Genomic DNA, 14,765 nt, shown 5'->3' with positions numbered 1-14,765 from the left:
ACGGTATGAGGAAATATCTACAAACAAACATGAGGAGAGGAGGGCTTCCCTGGTGGCGCAGTGGTTGAGAGTCCGCCTGCCAATGCAGGGGACACGGGTTCGTGCCCCGGTCCGGGAAGATCCCACATGCCGCGGAGCGGCTGGGCCCGTGAGCCATGGCCGCTGAGCCTGCGCGTCCGGAGCCTGTGCTCCGCAACGGGAGGGGCCACAGCAGTGAGAGGCCCGCGTACCGCAAAAAACAAACAAACACACACACACACACACACACAAACACATGAGGAGAGGAAGGGAAATGAGATTTGGTGAGCGCCTTGAAAAATGAGACGCTTGAGGAACTATTCGCCTAAGTGCTTCTATTGAATCCTCCCAGTAACCCCATGACACGGTAATCATTAACCTCACTTTCCATGAAAGGACGCCAAGTTTGAGGTAAATTAAAAGCTGCAAAATCTCACCGGTCTGGTAATTGATAGAGCCAGGAATTGAACCCACGTCTATCTGGCATCAAAGTAGAAAGTAGTTCTTTCCACCACAAGAACTCCGAAAACTGAAGAGTATCTTTCGAAATACAAAATTTTTTAAAGAGGAGATGCCTTCTTAGCGAGCGAAAAATATCCTCTTCATCTCCTCACAGAAGTGTTCCACAGGAAGCTTTTTCTTAGACTCCTAGCTTCCAGCTTCCTAGCTAATTATGCTTAGACTTAATTTTATCTATAATTTAGGAATAAAATTGAGAAACAGAAGATTTACCATTATCTTATAGAGTTGCGTATACTGGCAGAAAGTTTGATTAGATTTAATCTATGTTAATTAAGCTGCCATTTTAACAAAGCTCCATATTAACACACTTGAATCAGGAAAAATAAACATTAAATCTGCAATGCTATTAAGATAGCTCAGCGAGACAGATTCATCTTCGTTGCTCCTCCAATGTGCTCTATGGGTACAGTAAACAAAAAATAAAATAAAAATCCATCAACTTAGAAATATAGATGAGAATTAATAACAGAGTGCCCATTCCATTAGATGGAAGAGTCTATTTCAATTGCTACCTCCAGGTATGTTTTCAATTGCCTTTATATTTAAGTTTTCCATTTCATTTTATCTATTCACTCAAGGTATTCATAGAAACTCAACTGGCTCAGTTACCTAGGGAGTTTCTAGATATTGTTATGCCAAGAAATTCGCTCCTGGTTTAAGGAATCACCTCCCAAATGATCCACCTCTGGCTGCTGGAACCCCACGAGGGAGAGAGATGCCTGCCTTTAGCTGAAGGAAACTCAGCCACTGAATGAGCTCTTCGGCCATTAATTCAATAATGGCCTTACCTGAGAATAGTTGGAAGCCTAGCAGAAATTGGAAACAGTGATTTCCAAAACAGTAAATGCAGGTTTTCTGGATGACAGCTTTGGAAAAGGCAGCAGATGATGACTTCCCGTGGTGCACATGAGGGAAAGTGTTCAGATCCAGAATGTGGTTTCCCCATTGTGCTTCATCACCAAAGGTGACTTTTTTTTTTTTTGCGGTACGCGGGCCTCTCACTGCTGTGGCCTCTCTCGTTGTGGAGCACAGGCTCCGGACGCACAGGCTCAGTGGCCACGGCTCACGGGCCCAGCCGCTCCGCGGCATGTGGGATCCTCCCGGACCGGGGCACGAACCCGTGTCCCCTGCATCGGCAGGCGGACTCCCAACCACTGCACCACCAGGGAAGCCCCAAAGGTGACTTTTGACTGGAAATTGAACACTACCTGAAGACTGGGGTGATAGATACTCTTTTTCTTTAACCAGTGAACTAGAGTCAAGTGGCTGTTTGCTTCTCTGGCCACTCCTCCATATCCTCTTTCCCCTCAGCATCAAATTTCCACGTTAACAACACCATCATGGCTTTTTGTTTTTTAAATTATGTACCAAGAACTATGGTAGATGTTTTGCAAATACCTCTAACCCTATACAAAAATCCCAAGGAATTATTCGTTTCAGTCTCCAGATACCAACACCTTTGCCCTTTTCACTGTCCGGTGCTGCCTCCCACATAGGGTACATCCAGGCCAGTACTATTCCTGGCACAATATATTCCATGTGAACCTTTGAAATCAGCCATGAAATTTCTGAGCAGCCCTAACCAGAGCTGGAGAAAATGAATCATCTATTCACTTAATAGTTGCTTAGTACATACTATGTACCTCAGAGTACCACCTGGAAAAAGCCCCTATATGATGCAGTCTCTTATCCATGTTACGTTCATGTATTTGGGTACAGACTACATCCCAGACAATCAAAACAGAGACTGCCTCGTTATTCCAATATCCAGGTTTTCTCATCCTTGGCACACTGCTAGATCAAATTTCCCAGTATTAGTCAATAAAATGCAGTACAGGCAATGCATGACATTTCCAGGCTTAGCCCTTAAACCTATCCAAGGAGGATATGACAAAAGTCTAATCATAATAGAAGCTATTAATCTCTCTCTCTCAGAATGTCATAGTTCAAGTTCATAAATCAAAACAGAGAAGTTGAATAACAACTGTTACACATAAAGTTATATCTATAGACACACAAAAACTGCCCATCCTTTTAAAATGTTCCCCCTCAAAAAATAAAAAGATTGAGCAGGTTCAGGTACCAGAGAGGTTTTCCATCTCATATCTTATAGCACATATTTTACATGTTCAGTTAACAATAAAACCAGGAGTCACCCATTAAGTATTTTTTAATTTAATCACTTTGAAATTTTTAATACTCCTCTAACTTGGATCAAAGAGGAAGTTAACTGAAATTAAGAATTATAGAAAAGTACAGAAAAGGAAAACTGTATATAGCAGTATCAGTGGGCTATATTCAGTGGTACTCATAAGAAAACAAAGCCTTCAGTGATTTTACTTGTAAACAGAAAATACTGAAAACAAATGAACTAAACATCCAAGAAGCTAGTAAAAATACCAAAGTGATCTAGAAAGAGGTAAGAAGCAGAAATCAATGAATTTAAAGTGAAAAACAGTAGACTTGATCAATAAAACTTAAGAACTGCTTCATTAAAAAGACCAATAAATTACACAACCCATGATAAGCTTGACCAAGAAGGAAACACATTATTCCACATTTACAAATTAATGAAGATATAATCACAAATACAAAAATTTTATTAAGAATATAATGTCCAACTATTTGCCCCAAAAAAGGGGGCGATCTCAATGAAATATATGATTTCAACAAAATGTAAATTGGTCCACAGAAGAGCTTAAAATTAATTAAATAGAACAATACCATAAAGAGATGGAAAATGAACATTTTCAGTAATAAAAGAGTTCCCAGCCTCCCCAGACACAAATTATCAGCCCACATTATTTTCAGGCTAATTCTATCAGAATCATTTATAAAAGAGGTATTGCCTATATATTTAAATGAGTCTAGAGCATAAAATTCAAAAAGCCTTGAATTAAATCACGTACACAGGAAAACCTATTGTATCTCACTTATGAGTTAAAAAGTGTTTAATGAGTTTAAGGTAAAATATTTAGAACAATGCCTCACATTTATCAATGCTCCCAGTAATTAGTTATTATTACTATTTTTATTAATATTACTATTATTAACATTGATGCAAAAATCCTAAACATTACTAAATATAAATTTAAGGATTTCAGAAATAGTTCAACATTATGGACTCTATTAATGTAATTAATGTTAATAAATGAAAGGGAAAAAACACATAATTATCTCAAAAGGTACCCTGAAGGGGGTGTTTAATAAAATGTAACAGCTGTTCATGGTTCTTTGGCCTTTTAAACAGGAAGAAAACTAAATTTCCTTTACATAATGACTATAGTCTTCAACAAACGGTGCTGGGACAACTGGCTATCCACATGCAAAAAAATGAAGTCAGACCCCATCTCACACCATATTAAAAAAATTGACTCAAAATATATCAAAGATCTAAATATAAGAACTAAACCTATAAAACTTTTTAAAAAAAATCATATGGAATAAATCTTCAGTCTCAGGATTAGGCAATAAAAGAAAAACTGGACATCAAATTTAACAACTTTTGTGCCTCAAAGAACACCATGAAGAAAGTGATAGAATCTACAGAATGGGGGAAAAAATTCTGTGAATCACATCTGATAAGGGATTTGTATCTATAAAATAACTATTACCAAATCATAAAGACACACAACCCAATTAAAAATGGACAAATGATCTGAATAAACATTTTTCCAAAGAGGATATATAGCAGCCAATAAACACATGAAAAGATACTCAACATTATTTGCCATCAGGAAAATCTAAATCAAAAGCATAGTGCAATATCACTTCACACCTACTAGGATGGCTATAATCAAAAAGAAAGATAGTAACTAGCTTTTAACAAGGATCGAGAGAATTTGGAACCCTCATACACTGCTGGTGGGAACGTAAAATGGTTCAGGCACTTGGAAAAAAAACAGTCTGACAACTGCACAAACAGTTAAACATAGTGACCACTTGATTCAGCAAGTCTACTCCTAGTTAAATACCCAATAAAAATATATGTCCACACAAAAATTTATACAAGAAAGCTTATAGCAGCATTATTCATAATAGCCAAAAAAATGGAAACAACTCCAGTGTCCCATCAATCGATGAATGGACAAATAAAAGGTGGTATGTCCAAACAATGTAATATTATTCTGCAATTGGGGGATTCCCTGGCAGTCTAGTGGTTAAGACTCTGCACTCTCACTGCCAAAGGCACAGGTTCAGTCCCTGGTTGGGCAACTAAGATCCCACAAGCCACAACGTGTGGCCAAAAAAGAAAAGAAAAGAAAAGAAAAGAAATGAACTACTGACATATACTACCAACACGAAAGAACTTTGAAAACATTCTAAATAAAAGAAGCCAGCTAGCTACAAAGGGCCACCTTGTATGATTCCATTTAGGCAAATCCACAGAGACAGAAAGTAGATTAGTGATTGCCTAAGGCTGGGGAACCCTTGGGGAGATGGGGGAGTGATAGCTAAGAGGTGGGGGATTTCTTCGAGAGGTAATGAAAACTTGTAAAATTGATTGTGTTGATAAATGCACAACTCTGAATATACTAAAAAAACAATGTGAAAACAAAATCCGCTAGGAATCTAATAGTGCCCATCATATCCTATTTGTAGCAAACGCATATTTAATTCACCTTGATCGTGAGAGGTGCAATGAGTATCACACAGGAGAGAATCAAAAGAAAAACCTGGGTGTCTGACTTCCCAGTCAACAGTCTACCAGATCCTTAACAGATTCCAGTTTATCAATCCAGTCTATCAAATCCCTGGATCCTCTGCTATTGAATAGAGAAGAGCCCGATCATTTCTATACCTGGTCAAATGTGCATGCCAATGTCTACAAAGGCAATTTGCTTCTCTAGACACTGTTACCCTGGAAAACAAAAAGAAATCTGAAAATGACTAAAGATTCTCACATATTACAGATGGGAACATCTTTTGTATTATAAAAAGCCTAATTCCTAAACATATATTCCCCTCTACTTCTTGCATGCTGAGAGCCTCCTTAACTAGATGTTAATCTCCTTAAGCATGGAACCAGATCTTTACTACCCACAGCCAAGTACATTACAGATTCAGAGTTAATCCTTTATAGCTTGCCTTGATTAGACTAAACAAACATGGAGGAAGGCACCATAGAATTCAGAAGTGGAGGGGAACTTATTTTCTACTTCTTTATATCTATTTTGTTTGAGTCAAGACCTGAGGTTTTCCTAGTACAATGAAAAATGGTCAGATGATTTCCATTCAATGATCCTCAAGTTCTATTAGAATCCTGCCAGGGAAGTAAGAGAAGGTGGCCTCAGATGACTCTCCTGGCAACACAAAAGGCTTTTCAAAACGTTTCTTAAAGTAAGATATAGATTTTTTTTAGATTCCAAAAGAGAAACCCATAAAATAGAGTTTCAAGACAGGATTAGACAAAGAGAAGAAATACATATTTGTTAAGAGCTGTGCACTTAACATGCACTATCTTTTTTCATCCTCACGGCCGTCCTGCAAAGCAGATTATTATCCCCATTTACAGATAAAGATATTGAGCTTCCAAGATATTAAACAGCAGGTTCTGCAAAGCTAGAAGTCAGACTCCAGCCTCTATCATGTCTGACGCTGAAGCCACTGCTCTACTATATCGGTTGCCATTCCACTCACTTCTCACCTGCTTTTGGAAGTTCTCTGCTTCCACTGAGAAGCATTTGAAGATGCCCCACACTCTATTCGTGGACATTTGTATGGCCCTCATACTGAGGAGGCCCTCACACCCAACCCACAAAGCCAGTGGGGCAAGGACATGACCTTCCTATGCCTGTGAAGCTGAGGCTGACTTGACGTCTCCACCCTTGGGCAATAAGAACCTGCGCTTTCTCCCAGCCTACAGAACATGTGGACCCTAACCCATGCCTGCTCACCAACACATATGCCAGCTCGCTTTTGCCAGGCTGGCCCAGAAACAACCAGCTCACTGTGCTGACTGCATCCCCACAGCAGGGTCAGGGTCCATCACATCCCTTGGAGGCTGAGGGCAAACTTAACCACTGGAAAGAGCCAGAACTGTTGATCCTCACCTCTGTTGAAAATGTACATGGAAAGATCCTTTGCTCCAGCCAATGGTCTGTTCTCTGCACCTCTCCCCACAACCAAAAAAAAAAAAAAAATGCATTTCCTTAATTTCTTCCCTGTGTGACTGCCCACACTGTTCTCCCTGCTTCTATACCCTTCTCTTTCCCTTGCCTGCAGAAGTCTACCTGTTCAGGAGTCTCCCTTCTATGTGGTCTTCCTTAACCACCAATTTAATGTACTCAACTCTGAACTTAACACCTTTATATCATTTTTGCTTCAGTTTACCTATCTGGGTTGATATATCAAAAAGTAGTAAAAGGGAAGGTTTATCTGAACTCTGGTTCCCCAGTACTGACCCTGACGAGAATTTGAGAGCAAGTGATTTCCTAAGGAAGTGCTCCCAGGAGAGGGAGGGAGGGAGGGAAGTCCCAGCCTCAGCCTGATCCCTGGTTGCTCTGGGGGATGAATGAAGCCTCAGAGCCTGACTGGCCTCTGGGCGTCGAAGGCCAGGGAACTAGGCTTCCATACTCCCACACTCATGAGTCAATCATTGACTCCAGGCTGCCTGGGGAGGAAATGAACTCCTAGACACTTCCGCTCTCAGTATAGTAGGGTGAAGGGGCTATAGAGGCTGAGGGTCAGTGCTCTGAGGCAAGTTGTAAGGTGCCAACCTTCAGAAGCAAAGCCCATAGAAGCCAGATGAAGGGCACACAGAACCTACACAAGAGATGTGAGGGGGTCAGGGGAGAGCACCACCGTGTCTGCTGCAAGGTCAAGGTAGGGCTGGCTTCGTGGGCATGTGACCAGTGCATCTGCACAGGATCCTGCCCTCAGGAGGGACCCACACTTGGGGTTTAATGCTCTGCAGTCACCATCTTGAAATTCTCAGTAATTTTACCTTTCACTTTGTGTTTTGTCAGTGAAGTCCGATGGGACAGTGGAGCATGACTGGGCCCTTGGAGCCTCCATTCATGTGCAGCTCCCTCCCACCACCTACCACCTCCCTGGGACCAGTTCTCAGCCACTGGCTTGGTTGCTCCTGGTGCCCAGGGTCCACCTGTCTTTCCCCAGTTGCCACCCTCTGCTTAGGCAGTGACTGTTCTGTGGGCTTGGGGGGGGCCAGTGTTCTGCCACTGCTATCCACCCCGGGGGGGGGAGGGAGGGGTACAGGGGTTAAGTTTGGGGAGCCACGTAATTTTGAAGTTAGCTACACACTGCCTAGTAACTCCAGTCTATTACTTCTCTATTAATAGCTCTTTTTTATTCTTTATTTTATGTGGTCATGCCTTGCTTCCCACATTGTCAAACTGTTAGATTTTGTTTCTTTCACTTTCCCACAAAAACTGGCATAGCACTTAGAACAGAGGAGGTGCTTCAGAAGTATTTTCAATGGATTAATATAAAATTGGTAGTCAATTAAAATTGGCTGGGAGACTCCCCTGGTGGTGCAGTGGTTAAGAATCTGCCTGCCAATGAAGGAACACGGGTTCGATACCTGGCCCAGGAAGATCCCACATGTCACAGAGCAACTAAGCCCGCGCGCCACAACTACTGAACCTGCGTGCCGCAACCACTGAGCCCACGTGCCACAACTACTGAAGCCCGTGCACTTAGAGCCCGTGCTCCACAACAAGAGAAGCCACCACAATGAGAAGCCTGCGCACCGCAATAAAGAGTAGCCCCTGCTCGCTGCAACTAGAGAAAAGCCCGCGCGCAGCAACAAAGACCCAACGCAGCCAAAAATAAATAAATAAAAATAAAATTGGCTGGGAGGTTCCAGTTCAGGATGGTGATAAAGGTAGATCCTGAGTGAACCTCGCCCTCCACACTAAGTCTACAGCTACCTATGGAACATTTTCCTCTGGAAAAAACCTAAAGGCTGGCTGAGCACATAGGGCAAATGAGGGGGGAAAAAAAAAAACCTGCATCGAAGCAGATAGGATAAGGTGAGATATAATCTCAGTGTAAACCCCAGCCCCAGTTCAGGGACCCAGAGCCAGTAGGGAACTTAAAACCCAGAGCTTCTCCTTAAGGAGCAAAGAGTTTGAACCCCACATCAGGCACCCCAACTCTTAACACCTGCACCTAAGAGACAATCCTCCACAACATCTAGCTGCAAAAACCAAAGGGGCTCGTGTCCACAAGACCCACAATGTTGTAATGACCTGAGAAAAGAGCTCACACACTGGGACTCACCCAGCTCGGGGCCCAGATCAGAGGAAGCCTCTGGTGCCCAGACTTCAAGTGAAAGAAGCTCATTTGCTTATAATAAAGCACTGGCCTGAGGGGCAGGCATCTAATCTAACACACACATCCAGGAACCTGCTGGAACACTCTCCAGAAGGAAGACTGGCAGCCATGCCATCTTGATGTTCTCCCTCTGCAAACTCCAGAGGATCTCTCTCAGAAGGGAGCTTTTATACCATCCGGTGCCCCGGTTTTTACAGCTGCCACCCAAGGGACACCCTTGATTGCCTGGCTCTGGAGCCCAGCTCCTGGGTCCCATGAGACCGAAACAGTCGAAGAGACAGTCCTTGGCAGGCTATCACCCCCAGGGCACTACACAGACAGCAGACTGAAATACCGCCAGTCTCTCTGAGAAAGAGATCTGTTTGCTTGTCCAGGAGCTTTGGTCTGGGGAGAAGGCTTCCAGCACACTTACAGAGGCCACCAGAGGGGCTCTCAGGGAATGGAGGTTCGTGGACACAATCTTTCCCCTCACCCTCTGCTTTGCCACAGCTCACCAGCATATCCCAGCAAGGACCTTATACCCTTGTCTTAGATCATCTCATAATCATTACTTTGAACTCCCACATAGAGAGATCTTTCTCAAACTTAAAACCATTATGTAGTTTCCCATCATCTACGGGGACTTGAGTCCAAGTTCTGCAACACAGCATCAGAGCTTTGGAATGATCTGGTTTCTGCCTGCCTCTGTAATACCACCTATCTCTGCCTGCCTCAAACACCTCAGCCCCTGCCCCACACACTTCATGTGTCATCAACTTACCCACTTACCTGTTCCTTCCCCAAATCCTCACAACCTCTTCCTTGAACATTGTTCTTCCTATTCCTTACTCCTTCCCATTCAGCCTGTCAAACATCTATTCACCTGATTTCCTTATACAGTCATCTTTTCTGAACCCTTTCTTGGCTTTACTACAAAGCTTAGCAGAATTGCCTACTACCTTTATTCCCTAAACACAAGCTTCCAGCACTGCATCTACAATTCTTCATGACATTCATTTGTCCATATTCCCTACTAGCTTGTGTGATGTGATCCTTAGAATAAACATTCTGTATTATTCACCTTAATATTCCCAGCGTCAAACACAGTTCCTGCATAAAATAAACACAATGAAGGCTTATTGGAGGTTGTTGGCAAATATAACTTGCTTGATGGCCTAAATCTGGTGGATAGCATGTGGTTTTATATGAGCAAAGTCTACCAGGAGATAGAAAATAGGTGAGAAAGACATCTTAAGGCAAAGTAAGTCCATGAATGTGTTCAACAGTCACAAGGCTTCAGCAAGCTGAACATTTTCCTGGAGCTCCACCCTCTAAATTCCAAGGCATTTTGTATAGTCCATGAATGCCAGGTAGATTTTTGAGAAGTAGAAAGCTCTTTCTTACCTGCGTTCCAGTTCTCGAATGGACAGTATCACTCCTGAACTGGATGGCTTCTGCTGTACAGTGGCCAGAAAGGTGAATTCGCTCTTATTCCGGAACAGCTGAATTAATTTCTCACTCACATGAGGGGCTGCGTGGATCTCTCTTTCTATATCTAGGAGTCAAGAAAGAAGAGCAGGAGAAACAGAAGGGAGAAAGAAGAGGAAATGGAGGAGCAGAAGAGGAAGGAAAGAAGAAATACAGATGGGAAAAGAGGAGAGGGAATATGAGAAGGAAAAGGAGAAAAGATGCACAGTTAAAAACGCCTTGTCCAGAGGATCCATGGTACGTTCTCTCTTTTCCCCTCTTGTCAGTAGTTTTCCATTTTCAGGCACCACCCACCACTCCACACGGCTGCACGCATTCAAGGCAAAGCCTGGAAATGCCGTCTCAGCCATCGTGCCTCCTTGTCACTTTGACAAGTTCACAATTGGCCAGCCGGTGATTTTCTGACAGGCATTGTGATGGGACACGGAGCAATTTGGCCAGCTGCAAACAGATGAAGCTGCTGAAAATAAGGTGAGAGGCAGTCTGATAAATGGGGTCCAAAATTCAGAGAATCCTGAGTCTAATAGGATCCAGTGCCACTCAGCAGTCTCTAATTTCCCTTTTCCCATGGCCTCAGCTTCTTTCTCTCCACAATGCATCTAGGGAAACCTGTCTTTGCCTTGTACCCAGAAGAGATTTACTAGAGCTAATAATGCCAGACAACTCTGCTTTTGCTTAAAGGATAAATACAAGGCATGCTCATGATCCATCAGCGTGCCTGGAATTCCTCTGTAAACATGCAGTGGATGATTGTCCTCATGAAATGTTTATTAAAGTTGAGGCCAATTCAGCAGGCCTAGAGGTGTGCGAGTCCAGCTAATCCTGCTACTGGACAGAAATCTTTCTTTCTACAACATCCGCGTAATGAGAGACATCCCTCATTTCAGGCTCACCCTTGTCATGATAAACTGGGCATTACATCACTATTTTACACTATATTTTCAGGCAGCAGAAAGTGGGCACGAAGGGAGCTGAATTAGAGAAAACTATTCAGAGGATGACAAATGAGCACCAAAGACGTGTTTGGTGGCCTTCTCTCATGCCCTGACCACGTCCTCTGATGGTATGGTAACTACTTGGGTATTTCTCCAGGACTGCCCGAGGAAGCTTTGAAAAACATAGAACTGCATTATTTACAATAGCCAAGATACAGAAACAACCTAAGTGTCCATTAACAGATGAATGGATAAAGAAGCTGCGGTATATATATACCATGGAATCCTACTCAGCCATAAAAAAGAATGAAATAATGCCATTTGCAGCAACATAGACGGACTTGCAGGGCATTATGCTAAATTAAAATAAGTCAGACAAAGATAAATATTGTATGATATCACTTATATTTGGAATCTAAAAAAAACAACAAACTAGTGAATATAACCAAAAAGAAGCAGACTCACAGATACAGAGAACAAACTAGTGGTTACAAGTGGGGAGTACATAGGGGTGGGGCAGGGGGAGGTACAAGCTACTGAGCGTAAGGCGGGCTCAAGGATGTATTGTACGACACAGAGACTAGAGACAATATTTTGTAATAACTGTAAATGGAAAGTAACCTTTAAAATTGTATTAAAAAAATTTTTTTAAAGAAAAACACAGAACTGTAAAGGCTGCATGGCCCAAGCAACATCACAGACTTGTGTTCAGACCTTGAAGAACCTCATCCTGAAGAGTGGTTTTTAACAAAAAGAAATCCTTGAATTCTTGACCTCAGGCCTCAGTCTTCTCATCTGCAAAATGAGGGGGTTGGACTAGGTGATTTCTCAGGGCCTCCCCAGCTTTATCTCCTATAATTCTATACATTGCTGTTTCAAGTTTGCAGCACAGAACACCAGTCTTCCAGCTGTTCAAGTCTAGGCTACGGACAGTGGGAAGCAAGGTTGGTCCTCTTCCAAGGAGGGACCCAACCCAAGAACACTGTACCCACAGAAAACCTACCTCAATGACATTTGCCTTTCTGCCCAAAGAAAGGCTTTCACTACTTTACTACTAAGTGGCATGCTGTCAGCTTTTGTCCAGGGCTGAGATAAGAGACAGCCATTTAGGGAATGCTTTTATGCCTTCTACAGAATCCTAGCTGAAGACTCTCCAGGATGATATTCAAAACCAATTAAATGTATGAACAGATCACTTTGTAAACTAGAGATCACTAGGCAATGTTTGTTAATTTTTATTATTACTACTACTGGGCAAAGAGCCTCATAATATATTTCACCTAGAATTTAGTGCCAGGAAAAAAACACTTGGTTCTTGAGATTAACTTTGTTGTTTACCATTTTTTTTCCTTTTTGCTACTTCCTACTTTACCCATCAATTAGAAATCAACTGATTGTTGGTGGCTGCCCAGGGAGCTCATTAGAGGATTCCGAAGCTTAGGCCCAATGCAAAGAGGGCCATGACTGATCAGCAATGCCTACTAGGGGAGTTAAGAATATCAGATCAGTTATGGGTATCCTCACCTCTCATTCAATTCTCCCTGGGGGAATATCATCAGGCCAGATGGCCAATGACCCCCAAACCTATATCTGCAACCTCAACCTCTCCCTTAAGTAACAGACTCATAGATGCAGTATCCTCCAGAATATCTCCATATTCAGTATCTGAATATCTAACACCAAGTTGTATTCGCCCACTGAGCTCTTGTTCTCTCCCCCAACCCTCTCTTATCTCCTAGAGTTCCCAGTCTTAGTAAATGGAACCACCCACTTCCTCAGGCCAAAAACCTAGAAATTGTCCTCAATTTTTTCTTATCCTACACACTCCGTATTCAATCCGAGAGCATGTCATGAGGGCTCCCATGTCTGGCATCTGTCCATTTCTTCCCATCTCTACTCTTCAAACTCTTGTCCAAGCTGCCATCATCTCTCCAACTGCATCCTCACTGGTCTCCGTGTTACCTTCCCTTCTCCATCCTCCATACAGCAGCCCAAGTGCCCTTCTTGAGGCAGAAATCAGGATCATTTCCATCTCTTGCCTAAAACCGTCCAGTGGCTTCCCATCGCTCCCAGGATAAAATCAGGCTCTTCCGCATGGCCCGCACGGTCACATACAAATTGCCTCTTGCCTACCTCTCCCTTCTCCTCCAGTTCTCACTGCAAATGCAACCTCCTGGTCACTCCCTCCAACAGGGCCCCCATTAATGTCTAAAATGCCACTTTGGTGACTTCCTTCATACCACTTATCATAGTATATGTATTGTGATCAATGATTTCCTTGTATCACTTACCATAATCTTGTTTCATGTCCCTTACCTTATTTCCTTTCTTTCCCCACTAGGATGAAATAGCTCTACCTAGTCAATTTTCAAGAAACACTAAAAATGCTAATGTGATGAGGAAGCATCAGTAAAAACGTGTTAGGTGAAGGGAGGAGGCTGAAGAATGGAGAAGGAGAGAAATTAAACGAGGGTGTTCACAAGCTCTTCTCTGCCTAATGTAGAAGAAACTTCATTTCCATTTTCCCTGACTTACAGGATGAGGAGGGTGGTGATTTTCAATGTCAACAAACATATACCTGTGTTAACGCTGTGCCAGGTATTGGCAAAAAGGTAAAAACTGTTTCTGGCATCCAGGACAGCTACATAAGCAAGACAGTCACTTGGTGAAAACAGTAGGGCAATGCATAAAAGGAGGAAGGAAGGGACCCGGGGAGGCTGGGGATGACATCGTACAGGACGTAACTTTGAGCCTGAGTCAAAAAAGATGAATAAGCATTTACTAGACAGGAGAAATAGAGAGAAGAGGGCATTCCTTGCAGGATCGCTGTGAGGCTATGAACACCCAGGTGTTTTCCCTTATCCTGGCATTTTTTTCTTTCTCTGCAAGCCTCTCTCACTCAAAGTCCAGCAGGAAAGCATCTACTCAATCTAACATCGGAGGGAACTCTCCACTGATCGGTGAGTTGAGAGAGCAAAAACAGCAGCAGCCAGAGACAGGACAAAACAAACACACCAGGGCAGCTTGCCTCAGTCTTGAGTGATGGTGAATCCAGGCGACGTCTCCGTAATCACAGCATGTGTACACTTAGAACCTCGACACGTGGCAGAGCCTCGATATAGACATAGCACCTCCTTCTAGCCTGAGTCCTACATAGGCTTGTGGTTAAGATTGGCCCCGAAAGATAAAGCAACACTTGCTAATTTGAAATGACAGTTGGCTTTTCATTTCTAAGTAGAGAGGAAATTTGCCATTTCAGAACTGCCAACTGTCCACAGGGCAATTCCTACTGTGTGGAGAGTGGCACATGTCCCACTATTAGGTCCTGGGGCCCTTCCTTGAGAACTTCAGATGTTACTGATCCAAGCACTTTCAAAGCAGCAGAAATCACAAGCAGAAAGTAGTAGGGACACCAGAAGACTCCCACTTAATGTGTAAGGGATTTCTATCTCCATGAACAAGTTCACAATAATATCCCATTAAACCTCCATTAGCTCCAGGAGCCTGAATGATAAAACGCAAACA

The 14,765-nt window shown here is 42.8% G+C and overlaps 1 protein-coding gene across 3 annotated transcripts in view; it reads right to left on the bottom strand.

The window, feature by feature from the left end:
* The window catches only part of NELL1 (neural EGFL like 1), a 911,833-nt gene that overhangs the window by 820,500 nt on the left and 76,568 nt on the right, over positions 1–14,765 (bottom strand). For all 3 annotated transcript variants that reach the window (XM_060103268.1, XM_060103269.1, XM_060103270.1), the window contains exon 3: positions 10,222–10,372. In XM_060103268.1, coding sequence (XP_059959251.1) covers positions 10,222–10,372 — 151 coding nt within the window. The remainder of the gene's footprint in view (positions 1–10,221; positions 10,373–14,765) is intronic.

The sequence above is a fragment of the Mesoplodon densirostris genome, chromosome 7 (assembly GCF_025265405.1).
Source record: "Mesoplodon densirostris isolate mMesDen1 chromosome 7, mMesDen1 primary haplotype, whole genome shotgun sequence".
Classification (NCBI taxonomy): domain Eukaryota; kingdom Metazoa; phylum Chordata; class Mammalia; order Artiodactyla; family Ziphiidae; genus Mesoplodon; species Mesoplodon densirostris.
This window is presented reverse-complemented; position numbering and strand designations above follow the sequence as displayed.